Source organism: Thamnophis elegans, chromosome 5 (assembly GCF_009769535.1).
Source record: "Thamnophis elegans isolate rThaEle1 chromosome 5, rThaEle1.pri, whole genome shotgun sequence".
NCBI lineage: Eukaryota > Metazoa > Chordata > Lepidosauria > Squamata > Colubridae > Thamnophis > Thamnophis elegans.
In genome coordinates, this window is record NC_045545.1 from 64,428,030 (window position 1) to 64,451,391 (window position 23,362).

A 23,362-nucleotide genomic window follows, 5' to 3' on the forward strand; every position below is an offset into this window, starting at 1 on the left:
CCGTCAGGCTCGGCCTGTGGCTGGAGTTCATCTCCACCACCACCCCGCAGCTCTTCAGAATGTTCCCTCCCTCCCAGGGCCCGGAACACTGCTGCCTAATGATTCTGGCTATAAAGCATCTTCTCGACATTCAGGCAGTGGAAGCAGTTCCACCGGCGGAACGCGGGTTGGACCATTACTCCAACCTGTTCATAGTTCCGAAGAGCTCGGGGGGCTGGAGGGCAATTCTGGATCTCAAGCACCTGAACCAATATCTAGTTTACAGGTGCTTCAAAATGTCGTCCCTCAGATCCATCCTCCAGGGGATCCGTCGGGGGGATTACTTGGCCTTGGTAGATCTAACAGAAGGCCTACTTTCACATTCCAATTTTGCCAGCCCACTGCAGGTATCTGAGGTTCTCACCCGGGGACTTCCACTATCAATACCGTGCCCTTCCCTTCGGCCTGGCCTCAGCTCGTACCTTCACAAAGGTCCTTGCAACATTGGTGGCTCACCTCCGCTCCACCCCGGTGAGACTCCAATGTTATCTCGATGACGTGTTAGTTCAGGCAGGATCACATTCTCAGGCACTCAGCGACCTTCACCTTACCATCCAGTGTCTCCACTCCCTGGGGTTCTCCGTCAACTTCCCCAAAAGTCACCTCTCTCCATCCACACGAATATTATACCTAGGGACAGTGATAAATTCAGTGACAGGGATAGTTCAGCTTTCTCCGGACCATCTGGTCAGTCTCCGCCAGCTGGCAATCAAGGTTCGCAGAAGTCGGTCAGTTTTCCATCCTGACCTTGTCTCAGTTACTTGGCAAGATGGTCTCATGGATAGGGATAGTTCCCTGGGCCTGCCTGCACTTATGTGCCCTCCAGTGGACTCTAATCCCATTCCAGAAAAGGAAGATGAGCAACTCCCTTCGAATTATCCGTCTCCCGGCAGACGTCTGGCTGTCCCTCCAGTGGGGGCTATCCCCGGCCCTTCGGCAGGATTGCAGCTTTTGGGAGCCGGGCAGAGTAACAGTGACAACAGATGCAAGTTTGTTCTGTTGGGGGGCCTTGATGGACTTCAGGCTGGCACAGGGTCGTTGGACAGTTCAGATCTCCACCACAACATCAATTGGCTGGAGCTGAAGGCAGCTTGCCTGGCCCTCCGATGCTTCAGGGACTTGATTGTAAGACACTTCAGGGACTTGATTGTAGGACATCACGTATTTCTCCTGACAGACAATGTAGCCACAAAAGCCCACATAAACCATCATGGGGGTACTCATTCCCGGGCTCTCTGGCTGGGCAGAGAGACACTTGTCATCACTGGTGTCGGAACACATACAGTATCGGGCACGTCCAACCATCAGGCAGACTGGCTGAGCCGAGCAACCCTCGACAATGGCGAGTGGCAACTCATACCCGAGTTATTCCAGATGATCTACCAGAGGTTCGGCACCCTGTGGGTGGACTTATTTGCTACTCCAGGGAACTCACAACTGCCAAGGTTCTTCTCCTGAATCCAGACCCGAACCGTGGAGGGCACGGACGCCCTCAGGAGCAGATGGCCACCAGGCTTCCTTTATGCCTTTCCCAGTATCCGCCTTATCCCAGGGACCCTAGGGAAGGTAGTGACAGGGAGGGCGCACGTCATCATGCTGGCCCTCTATTGGCCAAGGCGGCCCTGGTTTGTGGACCTCGTCCAGCTATCAGTATCCCCCCCCATGGAGGATTCCTCAGGAGGAGATCGTCCTGTGGCAAGGGGTCCTGATCCACCTGGAGCCCCAGTGGCTCCACTTGACCGCTTGGCACTTGAGTGGCGACTCCTGAGGAACGCTAACCTGTCCTCCAAGGTCATAGCAACCATTGAGGCCTCCAGGCATCCGTTGACCACTCAAATTTACAATTCCACTTGGTCGGTGTTCGTCAGGTGATGTAACCCGCTAAGTATCAACCCCACCGATGCCTTGGTGGCCCACATTCTCAAATTCCTACAGAAGGGTTTGGACGGTGGCCTCTCCCACAATACCCTATGCTGCCAGGTGGCAGCTTTGTCCTCCATTCTTGGGGGGAGGGCCCCTCTGCCCTATCTCACCTCCCTCTGATTAAATGGTTCTTGAAGTGGGTGGTGAATCTCAGACCTCCCCCTGTACATAGATTTCCAACCTGGGACCTGCCCCCTTGTCCTCCAGGCTCTGACGGGAGCCCCGTTTGAACCCCTTTGAATGGTCCATCTTCAATTACTTTCCCTCAAGGTGGCCTTCCTAGTTGCAGTCACGTCAGCCATACGTATTTCGAAACTGGACGCCCTGTCCTCCAAGAATGATCTCTGCCAATTCCATCAAGATAGGGTGGTCCTTCGTCTGGACCCCACCTTCTTCCTGAAAATAAACACTCCATTCCACAGGGCACAGGAGATCATTTTGCCTAACTTTTGTCCGGCCCCTTCCCACAAAAGGGAGATTCTCTGGCACTGACTGGACGTTCGCCGCGCCTTGCGCATCTACCTCAGGTGGACGGCGGGTGTGCGCAGATCAGAGACTCTCTTTGTCTCTTTTCAGCCCAGGTCTTTAGGAGCCAGGGTGTCTTTGGCCACTATTGGCAGGTGGCTGCGGCAGGCCATAGCGACGGCTTACAAGGCATCCAGTCAGGCCCCTCCAGCAGGGATCACGTCCCATTCCACCCGAAGTGCCGCTACCACTGCGGCATGGACTACCAGGGCCACATTTGAGGACATTTGTTGGGTGGCCATTTGGTCATCTCCGACCCCTTTCATCCGTCACTACCATCTGGACGCATTCACCTCCGTGGAGGCATCCTTCGGTCGCAGGGTTCTTCAATTGGTGGCAGCCACCCCTCCCCCTGGGTCTTAGATCCCCCCCTGGGACTAAACTTGGGTATGTTCCACGTGTAACCCCTCCCTCGATTCTAGTGGAAAAAGAACATTGGTCTTACCTGAACGTGTCTTTTCAGTAGAATAGAGAGAGGGGTTACCCACCCTAGCTAGTATAGAGAGAGGCCAGGGGGAGGGCCGGGAGGTCCCTGGTCTTTCTTGTATCTTTACAGGTGCAGTCCGTCAACATCGAGGAAACTGGGAGCCAATGGGAAAGGAGGAATATTAAAGAAATTTCCCTCAGTCTATGGGCCAATCAGGCTGTGACAATACCCACGCGTAACCCCTCCCTCTATTCTACTGAAAAGACAAGTTCAGGTAAGACCAACGTTCTTTCTCTGGTGTCTTCTCGAAGATCTTCTGAAATTGCTGTAAATCTCAAGCATTTCTTTTTCAATCTCAGTAATGCCACATTGTCTAAACTTTTTCCCATCTTTCTTATTCTATTTCACTTTCTAAAATTTCCGCTTTGTCATTAATTTAACTTCTCCTGTAACCTTTATTTTATTATTTTATTAATGTACGTCCTACCTGTGTTTGTACTAGTAACTCAAGGCAGTGAACATATCCAACACACATTCCTCCAATTTTCCTCACAACAACCACCCTTGTGAGAGTAGTTGGGCTGAGAGACAGTGGTGGCAAAATCAGCCAGTCAGCTTTCATGGCTAAAGCAGTAGTTGAACTCATAGTCTCCTGCTTTCTAGTTTTGTTCCTTAACCACTAGACCAACTGGCTCTCCTGTCATGTAGTTTCTTTAATTTGCTTTGTAAGTTTTTTCATCTTTACAGATTTTTCTTCCATTCTCATTTGAAAGGCAATCAGCTCATTTTTAATAGATTTAACAAATTCAGATTGCTCCTCTATTTTTTCAGACATCTGTTATAATATATGTATGTATGTATGTATGTGTGTGTGTGTGTGTATGTATGTATGTGTGTATGTGTATATATATATCCTCTTTGTTGTTTGTTGCTCGAACAACCCTCTCCCTCCCTCACCCTTGCAGCTTTTCTAGTGATTGCCATTATTTTACTTATAATTTAAAAGTAAAAGTAAATCAATTACAAAGATGAAAATGAAAGGCAAATTTTTCTTCTTCACCATCTTTTATCTTTTTGTCTTGTTGCTTTTAAAGACATTTTTTCAACTAAATGACTACCTGAAAGTAAACAAGGAAGTGAGCATTTGATCAATGTTCTTTAAAAGGCTGCACTTGCATATGTGAGCGCGCTGTTTCTTCCTCAATCCCATTCCATCTACTCATGAGAAAACCACAGGGCTTCCATCTCACAGTCTCGGCACAAGGTGGACAGGTCCAGAGCACAGGTGGGCAATCATTTAGCAATAGCACTTAGACTTACCGTATTTTTCAGAGTATAAGATGCACCAAGATTTTGAAGAGGCAATTTTTTTAAAACAAGTTTTTGCACTCCCCAAAACAGCCTGTTTTTTTTCAAAAATGGGCCCATTTTGTTTTCCAAAAAAGGGGCATGAGTAGCCTTTAGGAGGCTTGTAGAGTGCTCTTGGGGGGGGGGGGTCCAAAAATGAGCAAAAATTGGCCTGTTTTCCCCTCAATTCTGCCCTCCCCACCTCCCAAGAGTACTCTGGAAGCCTCCTAAAGGCAATGCACAGCCATTTTGGTGAAGGGGGCAGGGTTTCTGGAGGCCAAAAAATGCTATATTCAATGTATAAAACGCACCCAGATTTTCAGCCTCTTTTTTGAGGGAAAAAGGTGTGACTTATACTCCGAAAAATACGGTATATACCGCTTCATAGTGTTTTTACAGCCCTCTAAGTGGTTTATAAAATCAACATATTGCCCCCAACAATCTGGGTCCTCATTTTATCCACCTCAGAAGGATGGAAGGCTGAGTCAATCTTGAGCCGGTGAGATTTGAACTGCTGAACTGCAGATAACAGTCAGCTGAAGTGGCCTGCAGTACTGCACTCTAACCACTGTGCCACCTCAGTTCATTTGGTCTTTGTTGGCTAGAAATCATTACTGGCTTTCATTCACTACTTTTAGCTCTATCTTCACTTCTTCAGAGATATCTAATCTGCCATTGAACTTCACCTGGACATCCATGAGGATCTTGAGGTGGTGAGTGTACATAACACAGAGACACATGACCATCACTGGACCATGTTGCTACATTTGGACCAGTTGAAGCTTCAAATATTCTTCAAGGGCAGATAATGTAAATATACTGCAGTAGTTGAGCCAAGAATTGACTAGGGCATGAATGACTGTACATATTGTTCTATAGTCTGTTAATACTATAGTACTATGGCATATGCACAGGTACAGTATAGGTGGTAACTTGCTCAATAGTAGTAACTGTGAGAGGGATCTTGGAATCCTAGTGGACAACCATTAAAATATGAGCCAGCAGTGTGCAGCAGCTGCCAAAAAAGCCAACACAGTTCTAGGCTACATAAACAGAGGGATAGAATCCAGATCACGTGAAGTGTTAATACCACTTTATAATGCCTTGGTAAGGCCACACTTGGAATACTGCATTTGGTTTTGGTCGCCACGATGTAGAAAAGATGTGGAGACTCTAGAAACAGTGCAGAGAAGAGCAACAAAGATGATTAGGGGACTGGAGACTAAAACATATGAAGAACGGTTGCGGGAAATGGGTATGTCTAGTTTAATGACAAGAAGGACTAGGGGAGACATGATAGCAGTGTTCCAGTATCTTAGGGGTTGCCACAAAGAAGAGGAAGTCAAACTATTCTCCAAGGCACCTGAGGGTAGAACTAGAAGCAATGGGTGGAAACTAATCAAGGAGAGAAACAACTTAGAACTGAAGAGAAATTTCCTGACAGTTAGAACAATTAATCAGTGGAACAACTTGCCTCCAGAAGTTGTGAATGCCCCAACACTGGAAGTCTTTAAGAAGATTTTGGATAGCCATTTGTCTGGAACGGTATAGGGTTTCCTGCCTAGGCAGGGGGTTGGACTAGAAGACCTCCAAGGTCCCTTCCAACTCTTCTATTGTATTGTATTGTATTATTGTATTTTGCTTTTCTATTTTTAAAGGATATACCTGAGTTTCACCTTGTGTATTTATTTATTTATCATGTTTGAATACTGATATAATCAGGGAATAACTCCAGGGAAATCCAAGATTCAAAAAAATCAAGCTAGTGTAGGGTGACCAGACGTCCCGCATTTGGCGGGACAGACATGCCTTCTCATAATTTTTCCCGCGTCCTGGGCCATTCCCAAAAGATCCCGCTTAATTTTGGCACCTTCTTCGACGCGCTCCCCCGCCCATCCGCTGCCGCTCGCATGGGCGAGGTAGCGTAGCGAGTGAGCGGGCGGATGGGCGGGGGAGCGAGCTCACCTTTCCAGCCCCACTTCCAGACAAGCTGTGGGAAAGCCTCCGTGAAAAGAGCCACCTGGGGCCGCCGCTTCTTCTCCGAACTCAGAGTAAGTGATGGGTGGGGCGAGTGAGCGGGCAGATGGTGGTGGGATCGCCGCCCGCTGCACTGCAGCAGACTCACCCTGGGCCGGCCGGGTGGGCTGGGAGGCTTTGGGCGTCTGGGCGGGAAGAGCGCGGAGGAAGGCAGAGCGGCGCTTGACGCGACTCTGCTACTTCTGCTGGAGGAGCCCCTAGATAGGAAAGGCGGGTGGCGGGGCGGAGCAAGGGAGAGCAAGTGGCGGATCCTGGGCTCATATGCAGACGGAGCTCTCCAGGCACAGGAGCGCTGGAAAAGTGCTCCGCTCATGCACCCACTGGGACGGAGCACGCTTGCTCGCTCGCTCCAGCCCTGCCTGCCAGCACGCTAAAGTACCGGCATGACTTTGAAGTGCTGGCTTGCCTTCCACGTTGGCCCGCGCGGAAGGCAAGCCATCCTGTCAAAGTCATGCCTGCAGTTTAGAACTCGGCCGCCATTCAGCGAAACATGTTTCGCTGAATGGCGGCCGAGGGGCACGCTAAAGTGCCGGCATGACTTTGAAGGGCTGGCTTGCCTTCCACGTCAGCCCGCGCGGAAAGCAAGCCAGCCCTTCAAAGTCATGCCGGCAGTTTAGAACTCGGCTGCCATTCAGCGAAACATGTTTCGATGAATGGCGGCCGAGCCCTGCCGGCAGCCTTCCGGGCCGGCCGGCCATTCAGCACTCGCACCCAGCGCTCTTATGCCCACAGGATGGCGCCGGGGAGGAGAGGAACTGCACGGGTCCCGCCGGTCATGGTACAGGCGAGGGTTGGCCGGCTGGGAGCGGGAGTGGCTGCTGCCGAGGCCTCCAGCCTTGCAATCCTGGGCGGGGAAGGCGAAGGTTCGCTCCGGAGCTGCGGAAGACCATTGCTGCACCGGGAGGCCTCCGCCCCGGGGATCCCCTGCTCCACCCATTTGGATTACCCCCAAACCCAAAGGAGCCTGGGCGCAGGGGTGCAGGCCAGGGAAGATGGGGTTTGGGGACTCGGAGGAGGAAGGGGCGATCTCCCCCTCCATTCATCTGTCCCGCTGCAGAGCTCCTCCCAGGGGAAGGGGAGGCGGCGAGTACGCTGATCCCCGTTTGCAAGACCAGCCCTCCATCTTCTTGTCCCGTTGGGAAGGGGGTGGGTGGGAGACAAGAAGGGTGCAGGCTGGCCTCGCTGCTTGCACTTCCCCTATTCCCCGCCTCCCAATATAGGTGCAGAGAAAGAGCCAGGCTTCAGAAAGGAAAGGATATTTTTAATAATTTTCTTTGTCTGAATATGATTTCCCATTGAGGAAAAGGGGAGTTTTAATTCCCCACCAGTAAAAAAAATTGTTTAGTCTTTGAAGGGCCCTTGTGTGACATTTGCCTAGGATCCCACCTCACAAACCACCTCTTTCAGAAAGAGCTTGGTGCACCTAGGATCCCACCTCACACACCTCCTCTTTCAGAAAGAGCTTGGTGCACCTAGGATCCCCCACCTCACACATCTCCTCTTTCAGAAAGAGCTTGGTGCACCTAGGATCCCACCTCACACACCTCCTCTTTCAGAAAGAGCTTGGTGCACCTAGGATCCCCCACCTCACACACCTCCTCTTTCAGAAAGAGCTTGGTGCACCTAGGATCTCACCTCACACACCTCCTCTTTCAGAAAGAGCTTGGTGCACCTAGGATCCCCCACCTCACACACCTCCTCTTTTAGAAAGAGCTTGATGTACCTAGGATCCCCCACCTCACACACCTCCTCTTTCAGAAAGAGCTTGGTGCACCTAGGATCCCACCTCACACACCTCCTCTTTCAGAAAGAGCTTGGTGCACCTAGGATCCCTCACCTCACACACCTCCTCTCAGCTTGGGAGATGGTGGGATCTCCTGCTTTCTGAGCTTGGTGCAGCAAGGATCCCACTATCCTACTATTTTATTTTTCTTTATGTACACTGAGAGCATATTTACCAAAGACAAATTCCTTGTGTGTCCAATCACACTTGGCTAATAAACTATTCTATTCTATTTTACTCTACTCTACTCATTTCTATTTCAATTCTAACAAGGAGTTTAGCTTCTCTCTCTTGAAAATGTAAGCTAGCATAAGGCATTATAATGCAAGCTAGCCTTAACTTTCAAACAGTTCATTTAGTGACCAAAGTTGCAATGGCAATGACTGATGCCATTTTTCACACTTAGCGACCATTTTCACACTTAGCGACCGTTGCAGTATCCTCATGGTCACGTGATCAAAATTTTGATGTTTGGCAACAGATTCGTATTTATGATGGTTTCAGTGTCCTGGGGTCATGTAATTGCCTTTTGTGACCTTTTGACAAAATATAAAACTTTTAATCAACCCCCCCCCCCCCCCCCCGGTCAATGGTGTCCCTCTTTACCAATCTGAAAATCTGGTCACCTTAAGCTAGTGGCCATGACACAAGTAAAAAAAGGGTACAGCTTTGATCACAGTTGCAATCACCATCTTGACATTTTTTGAACCCACCTATAGACCTCCACTCTCTTGCCCTTAAACAATTTAAATTGACAAAGTTGCTGTTTGATCATTTTTAGTTGTCTGAGATATGTCTAACACTCATACCATTCCACGCACTGTGGCCAAATAGACTGCCAGAACTGCGGTAACATTCAAGTACCAAGAGTATCATTTCTTTCACCAACCAGCAGTCCATGTAGTTTTCTGAATTCTTGTCACAATTTTTTTTTCATTTTTACACTTAGCATCTGTTGAATGCCCACCGAAATGTTATTAATACACAAATGGTATTAGTATGCATCTGAAAACAGCAATGCAGATAAAACATTTACAGTAATGATCTGAAATGAGAAATATTAAAATACCAAATCATGGAATTTAAAGTGAGCTGAAATACTTGATAAGAACACAACTTACTATGAGTCTCTCACATAAAATTTACTCCAATGAGCCAACATATATTAGAGAAAGGAGCTTTAGAAGGCAAGAGGCATTGCTCTTCTCACACTGGCAAAGAAGCATTGAGCTTAAAAAAAAAGTAGGAGCAGGACCTGAGATGACAGAGGTGTTCCAACTAGCCCCCCCCCCTCCCAGCTCTACTAGGGCTGCAGGTTCCATGTACCCATGATTCCCCAGCTGGGCCCTTCAAGTTATGGAGTACCTGAAAGATAGTGCTTCTATCCTTTTTTTTTTAAAAAAAAAACTAAAATATGAGATACCAATACATTTTCCCAGTATTGTATGTTTAATTTTCTCCTGAATTAGCAAGCTAGATCAATCATTTAATACACGATGCAGGTACCATGCCGTTGCCATAACAAATATCTGAAACAAATATCAAGATGGATATATTAGTTCAACCTCCAACTGCCTCAGGGTTTTGTTTAAGCTAGAATATAACATCCTTAAAGAAGCAAATTTCCTCTTTCCAGAAGGACAATTTTGCCTGTTTAATAAAAAAAAGAAGCAAGAAATCAGAATATTTAGGAACAAACTAGCTCCCCTCCCTGTTATTTTTTTTTGTAATTCCATTGTTTCTTTTGATATTTACAAAGACTCCACTGTTTTATGTGGAGTCAGCTATATGTTGCTTTATTACATCTTTATTCCCCTAGGAGATTTTGATATATCAAGAGAAGTAATTTTCTTTGCCCATGATTGAAACCCAAAGTAAAACTTATTTAATTAATAAATTTATACTCCCATCTTTTAGGGAGAATCTTCACAAGGTATATAAAACAAATTAAAAAACAATATAGTACATCAAATACTGATCACCCGAAGCTATAATTTATGTTAGCCCTGGTTTGTATTTTCTGGAAAGAATCAACACATTAAATTAAATAACCCACATTATTCAACGTAATAAAGGGGGAGGGCCAAAGGAAAATATGAAGCTTACTTCACAAATAGACTCATGCCTGCTTACCTCAGCAGCTAACATTCCTAAACAAAAGCCCACTAAAGTCCATGTGTACCATTCAAAGAAATATCCCATTTTTTTGGAGCAGCCCTGTAATAAATAAAAGAATCATTATGCAAATGTCTCCATCAGCATTAACTAAGGTAACCCAAATGCACAACATGAATATCTCTCAAGATGTTGATTCTGGAAGGGCTTACTATACTATATATCTGGTGAGCAGATGGTTTCTAATCCTCTCTGCATGTCCTGATAATTCCTTTTAAAGAAAAGTAGGACCCAATTTAAGCACCATATTTGGACTATACTAATAGTTACAAATTGAATTTAACCACATATGCTGAAAAGCAATTGTTAAGTTGTAAAGCTGGTACGGACAACTAAAATAAACCTTAAAAGATATTCCAGTGATAACGTAAACACCTTTTGGGGAGAGAGGGGGTTTACGTTAATTTTGACTAAATCCTGGCAATTACATGGACAAGTCCATGTTATGTGGTAACACATATCAGAGGTGGTTTGTCATTGCTTTCTTCCTGGGGTTGGGAAAAAGTGACTGGCCCAAGGTCATCCAGCTTGTTTCTGTGTCTAAGGTGTGACCTAGAACTTCGGCTATGCCAGTCCTAATCCAACTTCTTATCTTAATCATTATACAGAATAGGCTCTCTTAATAATTTTTGTGTGTGTCAGTATTGATGAATAAGATGTTAAACTTTCTAAGAGATTCAACATTCTCTTTTGGCAGACAAGCATATGAGAATTTTAAAAATACAAGCATTAATTACTTACATTATATAGAGTCCAAAGCAGGAGAGCAGTTATATCAATAAAGGTCCGGTTTTAACAGTTATCAGTAAACTACTCTCTATAACTCTTTGTCTAAGGATTACAGTGATTATACAGCATGCAGATGAGCAAACATCCTTACTAAATTATTGACATATCCAGATTTTCCTTGCTGACATAACTTCACATCCAGAATTTCCTCAGGTTCAGGAGACTTGGCTCGAGTACAGCAAGCTTTTGGCCAGGAGTCATGGGGCTGTTTTTCTTTGAAACGTTCAGCATCTTTAAAATCTCCAGATCCTAAAATTCCACAGCACTGAAACTAAAAAAGAACAAAAGTATAGAAATAAAATCTTTTTTTTTAAAATATATTTTATTCATTTTCACATTCACATTCCATTTTACAATCACTTATATACAGGGTATTTGCTATAAGAAAAAAAAAAGAAAAAAATATATATATAAAAAAAAGAAAACACAACTCATCATTCACAACCCCACCTGACACTTCCATCCTCCATACACCCCGTCTACCCCCTCCAACTTTCCTTTCCTCCCTCTAACGCTCCCCTCCTACTTCCCTTTCCCCTCAAACCTTCCTTCTCCCCTTACTCCCAACACGCCCTCCTTGCATTCCCCTTACTCCTTCCTTACTCCTCCCTCCTCTTTCCCTCTACCTCCCTCCTTGGTGTATTCCTTTATTCAAGTGTTGTTTATTATAATCTGATAAAAAGTAAAATAAACCAAGGAAAAAAAAATTTAAAGAAAGAAAAGAGAAAAAAAAAAGGAAAAAAAAAGAACAACCATATATAAGTGCATTCTTGTTCTTATTGAGACTATGTTAACACCCACCCACCCACCCACCCCCCATAAATCCCCATCCCTAATCCTCCCGACTTCCCAGGGCCCACACCTGGCACTGCCTTCTATCTAAAGTATCTTATATTCATATGGATTAAAAATAAAAGTAATATATTAAAGGAAAAAAAAAACCAAAAAAAAAGAAAAAAGAAAAGAAAAAAGAAAAAAGAAAAAAAAAGAAACTCTTTGTGTTAAGCTCAGCCCCCCATCTTTATCTATGCTTAAATAGTATAAGTCATTCTATCTATATTTTATTCTCGTCTCTTGCTTCTTTGTTATTTACCCCGACCTCCTGTAGACTCTCCCGTTCCTCTTCCTTAACCTTGTATTCAGATAAACATTTATCCAAATTTGTATAGACATCAATATACAATCTAACTCAAAAATAATCCCTTCTAGTAAAATTTAAGCAGCGTGGCTCATTCCACATATTCAAATATTACTTTACAGAAGAATAATCAAACTTTCCCTTTCTTAGCCTTAATTTCAAACAATAATTCAAAATAATCTGACCAAACTTTCCCTTCTTAGTAAAGTTTAAGCAGCGTGAATCAAGTATTACTTTACACAAAAATCAGTTTGCATTCTATCTTGAAATGATCCCGACCAGCTTTCCCTTCTAATAGGATTTAAACAACGTAAATCATTCCGCATGCATTTTGCCTTCATCCCTTGCTTCTCTGATATTTACCACTATCAAATTTATGCAGACATTAGTTTAAAATTTAGCTCAAAATAATTTCACCAAGCTTTCCCTTCTAATAAAAATTAAATAGCATAGATCATTCCACATATTCAAATAATACTTTCAACAAGAATCAGTTTACCTTCCATTTTAAAATTATCTCATCCAGCTTTCCCTTCTAACCAAATTTAAACAACATAAATCATTCTGCATTCATTTTACATATATACATTCAGTATCACCCCACCAATATACGTAAATCATTCCGCATGCATTTTACCCTCATCCCTTGCTTCTCTAATATTTGCCACTATCAAATTTATGCAAACATTAGTTTAAAATCTAGCTCAAAATAATTTCACCAAGCTTTCCCTTCTAATAAAAATTAAATAGCATAGATCATTCCACATATTCAAATAATAGTTTCAACAAGAATCAGTTTACCTTCTATTTTAAAATAATCTCTTCAAACTTTCCCTCCTAACAAGATTTAAACAGCGTAAATCATTCTGCATGCATTTTACATATATACATTCAGTATCACCCCACCAATAAATTCCGCTTTTTCTGCCGGAGAGAGGTCGCAAACCCCCATTCAATCCACAACTTTGGTGAATATTTTAGAATGTCTAAATCCTCAAACTCCGCTTTTCTGCTTCTCCGAGGGAGGGGGAGCTACCCCCTCCATCTTGCAGCCATGTGGTCTGTTGCTTGCCTTCTCCTTCGGCTTGTCTCTCCTCTTTTCCAAGTGAATCAGGAAGTCCCGCCTTCAAAGTCTTGTAATAGAAATCTCGAGCCTCCGAAACAGAATTGAGACGAAGTCTTTGATTCTCAAATGTGACCGTAATGCCGGCTGGGGCCTCCCATTTATATTGAATCTGATGATTTCTAAGCTCTTTAGTTAAAAAGGTATAGTCCCTTCTTGCCTTTAACATCTGGAAAGGTATTTCTTTGAAGACAATCAAGTCCTGGCCATCAACTCTCAAACTATTATTGTAAAATTTTTGCATGATCGCGTTTCTGGATTCTGTTGTGGAGAAATATATGATTATGTCCCTCGGGAGCTGTCGCTGTTCCGCTACCAACGAATTCTGGCGATAGATTTTCCGAATCTGCCAATCAAAGTTAAGTCCCGGGCTTCCCACCACATGACTGAGGGCTTCAACAAAGGTCTGTTTCAGATTCTCTCGCTCCTTTTCGCGGAATCCTCTGACTCTTATTGCAAATGCCTTCTTATTAAAGTTTATCATAACGAGCTGTTCTTGAGTGTCTCTAATTTTTTGTTGTAATATTTGAATATTAGTAGTCAAATTAGAATTAGCCTCCTCCAAACTTTCCAATTTATTCTCTATTTCAGCGGTATAATCTGACAGGGCAGACACGGCTGCAAACGTATTCGCCTTCATTTGGTCAATTTTAGACTTTAAATCACCATATAGCTCCAATACAAATTCCTTAATTTCTTGTTTAAAATCATTAAACATTTGAAAAAAAAATTCCTGTGTTAAGAATTCTCCAGTAGAGGGCATAGGAGACAAGGGCTGCGATTCCAGTGTAAATTCTTTAAGTTCATTCACAGATTCTTTAGGCACATTTGTAGAGAGACGCTTCGATTTTGACCTGGGTGCCATTATAAATAAGCAAATAAACAGCGCTTTCGCTCCCCTCTGTTTCCAAAAAAACCAAAAAAAAATATTTTGTTAAGGAGCGGTCTGCAGGAAGGTAGAACCGGCTACGTACATCCCCTATCAGTCACCAACGGAGAGAAATCGCCATTTTGAAGTCCGTTTAAACAAAGAAGCCTCTAAGACAAATGGTTCTGGTATTTAAGATAGTAATAAAAGCATAAATCTCACAGGAGTGGGACCCGCCCGTATTAATCCTAGCTTCAAACAACTTTGCTTTGTCCTGGGGGGGGGGATCGCCTGTCTAGGGCTGCAAAAAAAGGCAGCTGAGAAGAACTGGCTGGAGATAAAAGCTCTGCTCACGCTGGATCTAATCTCTGTCCACAGCCCAAAAAAAAGAGAAAGGCTGTGAATTACGAATAGACCTTAGCACACAGAGCTACTCCCTGCCCCTTTATAGCCAAAAAGGGGTGATATCTCTGATCTTATTTAGATATACAGACCAGTTCTCTGAGAGGAGCTCGGTTGAGCCCTCCTCGGCGACAGGCTCCGCCCCCCAGGAAGCCTAGAAATAAAATCTTAGCCCCCTAAAGTTATTGAAGTTAATTTCTTTCCTATTCTTTTTGCTTTCTGAATTTCTAAAGTTTTGCAACCATTTCTCTTTACAATTCCTGGGATTATTTATTTTATTTTGCTGATATGTTTACAAGAATTCAAGAGTAGTGACATTAGGTCAATAAATAAATGTCAGTAAATAGTGTCATGTTCTGATAATTTTATAAAAACATCCAGTAGTAATGATAAATGGTGAGAAAGTATTTAGAAAAGATAATTTTTTGTAAGTAAGTATTCCAAAGGGTAGAAGAGGGTGAAAACTTTAACAGCAGAGCTGCTAGTCCCAACTATGTTTACTAAATGAGGGCTACCTATATGTATATATAATCAAAGTTTAATTAAATTGAAAAGAGAATGTGTGTGTGTGTGTGTGTGTGTGTGTGTGTGTGTGTGTTCTGAGGTTTTCGTGGGTGTTAGTATGTAGGTCTTTGGTTGTCCGTGTAAAATTGGATGTGTCTTGGCGACGTTTCGATGAAGTCTCATTCGTCATCTTCAGGCTTGTTTGCTCTGGATATTACATAACAAGGCAAATATAGAAGCGCACGCATGCACACATGCACACGTGCGAGCGCCAATGGTGGGTTTCAAACATTTTTAGAACCTCTTCTGTAGGTGTGGCCTGCTTTGTGGGAGGGGCTTGCCGACCATGTGACCGGATGGGAGTGGCTTGCTGGCCATGTGACCGGGTGGGAGTGGCTTGGCGCTTAGCAACCAAAAAGTTGGCTCAGAAACTCTGGCATTTGAAGCACGCAAGTCTTAAAGCTGTCAAGTTACAATACCCTTGCACCTTTAACCCTTTAGAAAAAAACAAAAAAAACCAGGGGTGTTCAAACTTGACAGCTTTAAGACTTGTGCACTTCAACTCCCAGAATTCTTCCTCTTGCTCTTCATATATATATATAACATTTTTATTTTCAGACAAACACAAACACACAACACATATAACATAAAAGCCTCTTCAATTACGCACTTTGTCGATTGGTTACAAAGTCTGTCTCTGTCCTTTCCATAGTTCTCACTTGAATTTTATCAAAATTCACATATTAGCAATCAAGATATCTTTGTATACATTGTTATTATGCTTCCTCCTATTCTAACTCATTCAATCATTTTAGCATTGATAACATTCTCTAATAATTTTCAATTCCATATTTTCCCCATTATTAGTATCATCAATCTAATATACTTGTATACAAATTGATATAATTATTAAACATCCATTAAGCCTAGCTATTATTGCATCCTTTCAACATAAAGCATATTAAATTTAAAGTAAATTTATATTATGATATTTTATTACATCATCCTGAAATCATCCAATGATATTACATCTTTATATTCTATTCTATATAAAATTGTTTAACTTTTATAAAAAGGCTTTTCAACATCGTCTCCAAATCCTCACTTACAGTATTGTATACTTAAGAACTTTTTGTTCATCTTGTTCATTATAAGAATTTGAAACCCTTTGTCTGCTCTTTTTATTAGCTTCACTTTTGTTATCATTAGTGCTTTTGCCGAGATTGCCGAGATTGCTCTCATTATTTCTGCCAAATTTTATCTCCTTTGGTCATCTATTTTCTGACATCCGAAATGAAGATCCGGTTCATCAATTTCGCCTTTCCGTATTTCACACCTGTCATTTCCCTCCACTCTTAGTTTGCTGTCAGTGTCAACATTTTTCTTATCACTTTCATATGTCTGTTAATTCTTCAGCTCTGTCCTCAAACTTCATCACTGTCCCCGTACTTTTTGTATTTTGATCTATAATTTCAAATCTCTTCTCAATTCTCTTTATAATTATTTAAACTTTTTGAATTTCTAAGAATTCTTTGCAAAGTTATTGCCTTTTCTTCTTCACGTTGTGCCATTTTCCAGGTTATAAACACTGCCAAAACATCCAAGACTTTTTTGGTCAAACAAATTCAGTGGAGTTTTTCAAATCAAAGCTTTCTCTTTCCTTCAAAGGAACACCTGTATCAACAAAATGTTTTCCACTGAGCCTTTCAGTAAACAAAGCTTATAGCTTTATCAGATATTGCCAAGCCTCTAGCCACTAGATGGCAGTGTTACCTCTTTTCCATCTGTTTCTGCCTCTCTGTCCAAGAGAGGAAAAGAAAAGAAAAAGTGTAAAAATTACGCTCCATCCCAGCCTTATGAGAAGAAGCTTTTAATCCACGAATACCAAAAATGGAGAAAGTATAGAGGAAGAAGGAAAAAAAGAGACCAGTCCAATTTAAAAGTAAGAGGCATTTGTAAAGAGTCCATCCATAGAAAACAAACAAAGTTAAGGTAGAAAAGATAACACAATCATCTTAGACCACAGTTAATTTGCCGCTTGTTTTTTTCTGTCTTCAATTTTATTTTAAATTCCAATTCTTTTGGGTTTTCCCTTCTCTAATAATAAAAAATTTTCTCACCATTTCGACACCACTCCTGTACTGCTTCTTTTTCAGGGGCTTGTCCCAACCTTTGGCGGCCATTTTGGTTGCTTCTCTTGTAGCTGGCAAAAAGAGATTTCTCCTGGATCAATCAGGGGCTTTGCAATACCCCTGAAATGAGCAGGACATGCTCTTCTCTATCACTGTTCCTTCAGAACAGTTTAGGTCCAAAAGGACCATCCAGAAACAGAGATATCGACAGCAATCCTGGAGCCCCAAGATTGCATGTTGTGTTGTTGCGACGTCAAGCCCTGTCCCCTCTCGCTCTTCATCTTGATGATGTGTGGACGGGCGGGGGGAGGGAGCTGGAACCGGTTCTAAACAACACTGTAGATTTGTGGAACCTCTTCTGGCAGGAACCCACCCCCCCCCCACCATATGGGTAGCATGTGTCCGATTCAATCTCTATTCCCCTACCAGAGGCCTGGGAGTTTAAGCGTTCTCCATATTATCTTAAATGAAGATAAGAGGTGATCTGTTACAAGTTTTTGTTGATATAACTTAAAAATAAAGACTAAATGTGAGCAAAACCTTCTGTTTTAAGAATCAATTAAAGGATCCTTTAAGATTATTTTGTACTATGTTAATTTTTAAGCCATTATTATATATTATAGCATCAAGTACCATGGATTCAAAGAAAGACTTTAGTTTGTCATTATTTTGTTATGTTACACCTGAGACCTAACAACAAAAAAGATTTAACTTGTTTTGTATGTCCTTGGAAAAATAGATTTAAAGTTACAGTTTTATTAAATAAGAAAAACACTTGTATAATCTTTCCCATTTCCTCAAAAATGTTCAACTAAATAATAACATGCATCAATTTGATTACATCTCTTTCAAAATAGTATATAAATTTCAATTTATCTAATTAAGGAAATGGCCACTACCTGTCCATTTTCTGAAATACATATAAAATAAATTTATAATAATTATAATATAATATTTATATTAATTCCTCTTTGAATGCTATTGGATTCAATACTTTTATAGAATATTTAAGTGGTACACTAATTTTACATATTGTGGTTATATACCATTTTGCAATTGCTCTTAATGTACATGACGGACAAAATCTTATGACCTTAAGATAAAATTATTGTTCATTCTTGATTACCATGATCATGAAGCCATTTAAAGCTTTAGAGTATACATTAGTGCCATCGTCTCCCTCATACTTCTGGGCCAGCTGATTTATAAGGTATTTGTCACGGATCTGAAAAAAAATGTAGAATTTATTTTGCTACCAAGTTCAAAGCCTCAAGTGCTTATGCTAGACATGGTAGAGATGTCAAAGCATGTGAAGTTTTATGTCAGCAATCATATTTTCTAAATATTCTTTTGCCAGCTATACATTAGAAATCCAAATGAGGTGCATTTTTTCCCTCAAGATTCAGCCACAAGGCCAGTGTATGACAAATTCAATAAGCAATCTATTTCTCCATGATCTTCTCTAACAAGTGTGATTCTATTGATTTAAAGATATGTCTACTTGGAAAAAGCTCATGTTTGTATGAAGAAAGTACTAAAAGCAATAAAAGAACTGTTTGGGGGGGTTTTAGGATAGCAAAGGAAGCAACAAGGATGAGACATTTCAGACATGTGGTCTAATCCCTGTCTCATTATTACCTTTGCTGCAAAGAAATAAAGGAGTATAATGATCAGAAGCTTCACAATGGAGATCACCAGGATCAGTATGACGAGCTATAAAGTGAAAATAACATGCAGAATTAGGCCCATGTCTTTCACACATAGACAAAAGATTACAATTTGCAGTTCGTATTCTCCACATGGAGAACAATCAAATTCCCAAGATGGCAAAGAGATGGGCCCCAACCCATAATGACCAGGGGGACGCCTCAAAATACATATTGAAGAACATTCATGGAAGATTTAAGAACTCTCAGCATCACATGGGAAGACATTGAAGTACTCGCTCAAGACAAAAACTGCTGGAGATACTTTGCTGTCCAATATGCTACATAGCATGGGAGGATCTAATGCTAATGCTTCCATACAAAATGTTAGAACTGGATGTTATGTATCAACCTAATGAGGAGAGATGTATTTATGATGATATGCTTTAATCCTAAAATTCATTTTCTTGTAATAATTTATGCTGCATCTAGCAGAAATATGTAGGACTAAACCACAGCTCTCACAACTACCAGACTGCATTATTCTTAGCCATTGCACATAAGGTTTCAAAACCATGATATGAATTCCAAACTTGGAAATCTCTTGTAATGTATCTTTGTGTCAATATTCAGTCTTCATACCAGTGAACTCCCTTCACTTACAGTCTTCAACCACTGTATATCTTCAGCAACAGTTGCATAAATGCCCAAATAACTCAGCCATGCGACCAGTAGACCCATAAGTAGGATGATAGAAACTGCTATTTTTAAGAAATAGTTTGGATGGATATCCAGAATTCTTTTAGGATCAAAGATTGCCCAGATAGCCACAATAATAAGGCAGAGTGACCCAATCTGAAAGAAAAAAACACAGAATAACCATTCAATGTAAAAGTAGTGTTTAACTTAGCTAACTTATTCTGATGAGAAAATAGTATTCCCTTAAAACTCCAGTTCCAAGGGGAAGACTGGCTCATAAGGCAAGGGTGGTTGGATACTAATTTTGGTCAAGATTAACGAGAGGTCTATGAGGCTGCCATCTGGATACTGAAGCACACCTTTAACAGACATTACAAGTCCCACATATCAGCGTTCTGTGGAAAATCTTTTGGAAATTTAAAGCTGCAAGGATTTCAGCGGGACAAGGCAATATTGTAAGAATATTAACTCTAGATCCCACTCCAGGTAAACAGTTTTTCAACATATCTAGCTATTTTCCTTTAGAAAAAAAACAGAAATTATCTATTGTATAGAAGGTTACTGTTTTTCTTTAGTCAAAGAGGCTAGCTAGTCCCATGCAAACTTTCTGCAGATTTCTGGTGAATTCATAGAGTTTGTGGTAGACCACCAGGTGAATTTCCACAGACCAACGCTGATCTACAGAACAGATTGAGAATTTTAAAAAATTGAGAATTTACTTAGGGCATTCCTAGGCATATAAAATTACACATAAATCAGAAAATAACATGACAAAAAATAACAAATGGCAGACATCATTCAATGTGAGCAAATGTAAAATGATGCACCTTAGTGCCAAAAAGGGGATATGATTGAGCATAAATTTACACGTGGTATGGATAAAGTGGACAAGAATAAGCTATTTTCCCCTATTAAAATACTAGAACTAGACATAAGCCTTTGAACTGAATCTTGCAAGAATTGGGCAAAAAAAATTTTTTTACACAACGTGTAATCACATTTTGGAATTCGATTCAATGTTGGCTATCAGTATGAAAGGCCTTAAAAAAATGGGTTGAACAAATTAATAGGAGTCATGGGAATCAGTGTTTATTAGCACTGATGGCAGTGTGACTATCTGCTTGGAAATTAGTGGGGCTTCCTTCTTTAGTTGGTTGGCATCTATGAAAACAAATTGCTGGATCAGATAGGCTGGGGTCTAATCCAGTAGGGCATTGCTTACATTGAAGTACAGTCTATAATACTTACAAACACCAGAACACAGAAGAAAAACATCAGGTATTTCATGCAAAGTATAGTATCCATTTTAAGGCTAATATGAGATGTTTTGGATTTCAGCAGAAATAAGTAACAATCTCTGGAGAGAAAGGAGAGAGATCAATGTGGGTTTATCTTAGCTCTATCTTATCATCCTTTATCTGAATACAGAACTCAAATGGATGAGCAAACCTAAGTTATTGTTATTATTGTTCAGCCTTAAACCAGATATATACTAGTAATATTGTTCATAAATTGCCCAGAATAAACCTGTATTCTTAACTGAACATCTATTCTGATTGTTTAAAACTGTCTTAGTTGTTTTGGCTAACATTACCTGAATTAGATGGTATTTAGGTATTCTGAAAACTGATAAATTTTATTGGGCATAGTTGAGTTTTCTTCAATCCTTGCCAAAAGAGGTTTTAAATACAAGGACTTTAAAAAAGAGTTTTTAATAAACAGCAAAAGGATGATTAGAGCATTGATTTTGGAAAGTTAAAAAGAGACCAAGATTACAAATATTATTTGAAATAAGATTTTCAAATTCATTATAAGAATTCTGGTCAAAGGAAAATGCTGTTTTGAATGCTTTAAAAAAAATAATGTAAGAATGGGACTTTGAAGATTGGACACTATAGGGAACCAAAAGGAACTGAAATTACAATTAAAGCTCATTCAGTTTAATTGTACACATGTTGTGCATTGACAATAAAGGTTTGATTTGATTTGATTAAAGGAAAAGTACATTTAAATTTGATTTACTAATACAGAATGGAGCAAAATACTTTTACACTTCATGTACTGATGGATATTTGTGATCCATAAGTTAATTTTAAGAGTGTCTGGCATTATAGATAGGCTGTTTTTAAAAGTTGTTATAGAAAAAGAACAAGTTTAACAACACACGGCTAAGATTGATCTGAAAGTGATCTAAAAATGGCAGGCTACACTTGGTATACAAATGAAAACAGATTAAAAGGATAGTCAAATAATAAACCAAAAGAATCACTTAGATAACTTTTCTAAATTGAATTTACAAAGCAGACTTGTTAAAGTTTTGAAGTTTTGTGAGAAAAAACAAAGAAACAAATAAAAATAAATCCAGTTCTAAGACATTATTTGAGGGGATTAAGGATCAAGATTGTTCAAAGTGAAAGTTTATTTGATCAAAGTTAAAATAGGTATGTTGTTATCTCTACTAACCCTTAATGCAGGGCTGTCAAATTCGCAGCTCACAGGCCAGATGTGTCACATGCTGGCCACGACCTCACCCAGTTTAACGGAGGGGGGAAAGGTCCTAATACGTCATGTAATGCCACCATGATGACGCAAGTTTGACACCCCGCCTTAATGGGCTTCTGTTCACCAGGACTGAATGATCAAGCTTTAAGGGTTTGTAGATAAGATATGGTGAGCTACAGAAAAAAGAAATATTTTGTTGCATTTTAAGAGAAGCTATGTTACAAAAATTATTTATACTGCATATAACTGAGAAGTCAGTTCTTTAAATATTTTTCTTTTTTCTCTTACTGTCTTTTCTTTTTTGCACTTTCTCTTTTTATTGCTTTATTTTTTTAGTATAAAATTGGTACAATTTTTAAATTGTAACATTTAGTAAAATTATCATTTAAAAGTTAACCACTTTACTGAATGCAGCAAGCCGACTCTTTTATATACTTCACAATGGAATATCATGGAAAACAGTTTTGCAGACTATTTGCTCATTTTCTGGATCAAAACAGCATAAAGTAAGAATATGAAGTTATGATTGGCTTGAATTATGTTGCAGTTAAATAGAACAATGGTAAATTTAAGTACTTGGGGCTGCCCTTGAAGAGCATCCGGCGACTTCAGCTAGTCCAGAATGCGGCCGCGCGAGTGATTGTGGGCGCACCGCGGTTCGCCCACATAACACCGATCCTCCGTGAGCTGCGCTGGCTACCTGTTGATCGTCGGGTGCACTTCAAGGTCCTACTTACCATCTATAAAGCGCTCCATGGTAGTGGATCTGGCTATTTGAGAGACCGCCTTCTGCCAATTACCTCCCTGCGTCCCATCAGATCGCACAGGGTAGGCCTCCTCCGAATTCCATCCGCCAGTCAGTGCCAATTGGCGACTACGCGGAGGAGAGCCTTCTCAGTTGCAGCTCCGACGCTATGGAACAATCTCCCCGTGGAGATCCGTACCCTTACCACCGTCTAGGCCTTCCGCACGGCCCTCAAGATCTGGCTATCCCGTCAGGCCTGGGGATAGGACTTTACTCTCTCCCCGCCCGAATGCTGAGTGAATGTTGTGCTTTTATGGTTAATTTTTTTTTTTTTTTTACTCACGTTTTCTTTTATGTCTTGTCTTGCACTCCCTTCCCTCATTATTGTAAGCCGCCCTGAGTCCCCTCAGGGAAAAGGGCGGCCTATAAGTGTTCAATAAACTAAACTAAACTAAACTACTTGGAAGTGGAAACTTGTAGAAAAAGATTAATTCATTTTTAAAAGGACTCAGAAGGTTCAAATATAAAATTATTGATGGACATGTGTAGAAGGAAATG

General features: G+C 41.1%; 1 protein-coding gene across 1 annotated transcript; it reads right to left on the reverse strand.

Annotated features, from left to right (window-relative positions):
* Nucleotides 1–4,872: 4,872 nt before the first annotated feature.
* On the reverse strand, nt 4,873–22,139 carry LOC116509434 (tetraspanin-18-like). The gene is made up of 7 exons (XM_032218592.1): nt 22,122–22,139; nt 19,522–19,713; nt 18,851–18,925; nt 18,339–18,437; nt 11,137–11,316; nt 10,215–10,298; nt 4,873–5,022 (listed from the first exon to the last, which is right to left on the reverse strand). The coding sequence occupies exons 1-7, from the start codon at nt 22,137–22,139 to the stop codon at nt 4,873–4,875; spliced, it is 798 nt and encodes a 265-aa protein (XP_032074483.1).
* Nucleotides 22,140–23,362: the final 1,223 nt, after the last annotated feature.

Bases quoted from the DNA above. Each gene is read 5' to 3' on its own strand.
- LOC116509434 (XM_032218592.1), bottom strand. The intron at 18,438-18,850 runs GTAATAATGAGA...ATTTTTTTTCAG, and splicing joins TTTATTTCTTTGCAGCAAAG to ATCCGTGACAAATACCTTAT. The intron at 10,299-11,136 runs GTAAGGATGTTT...TATTTATTACAG, and splicing joins CTGGATATGTCAATAATTTA to GGCTGCTCCAAAAAAATGGG.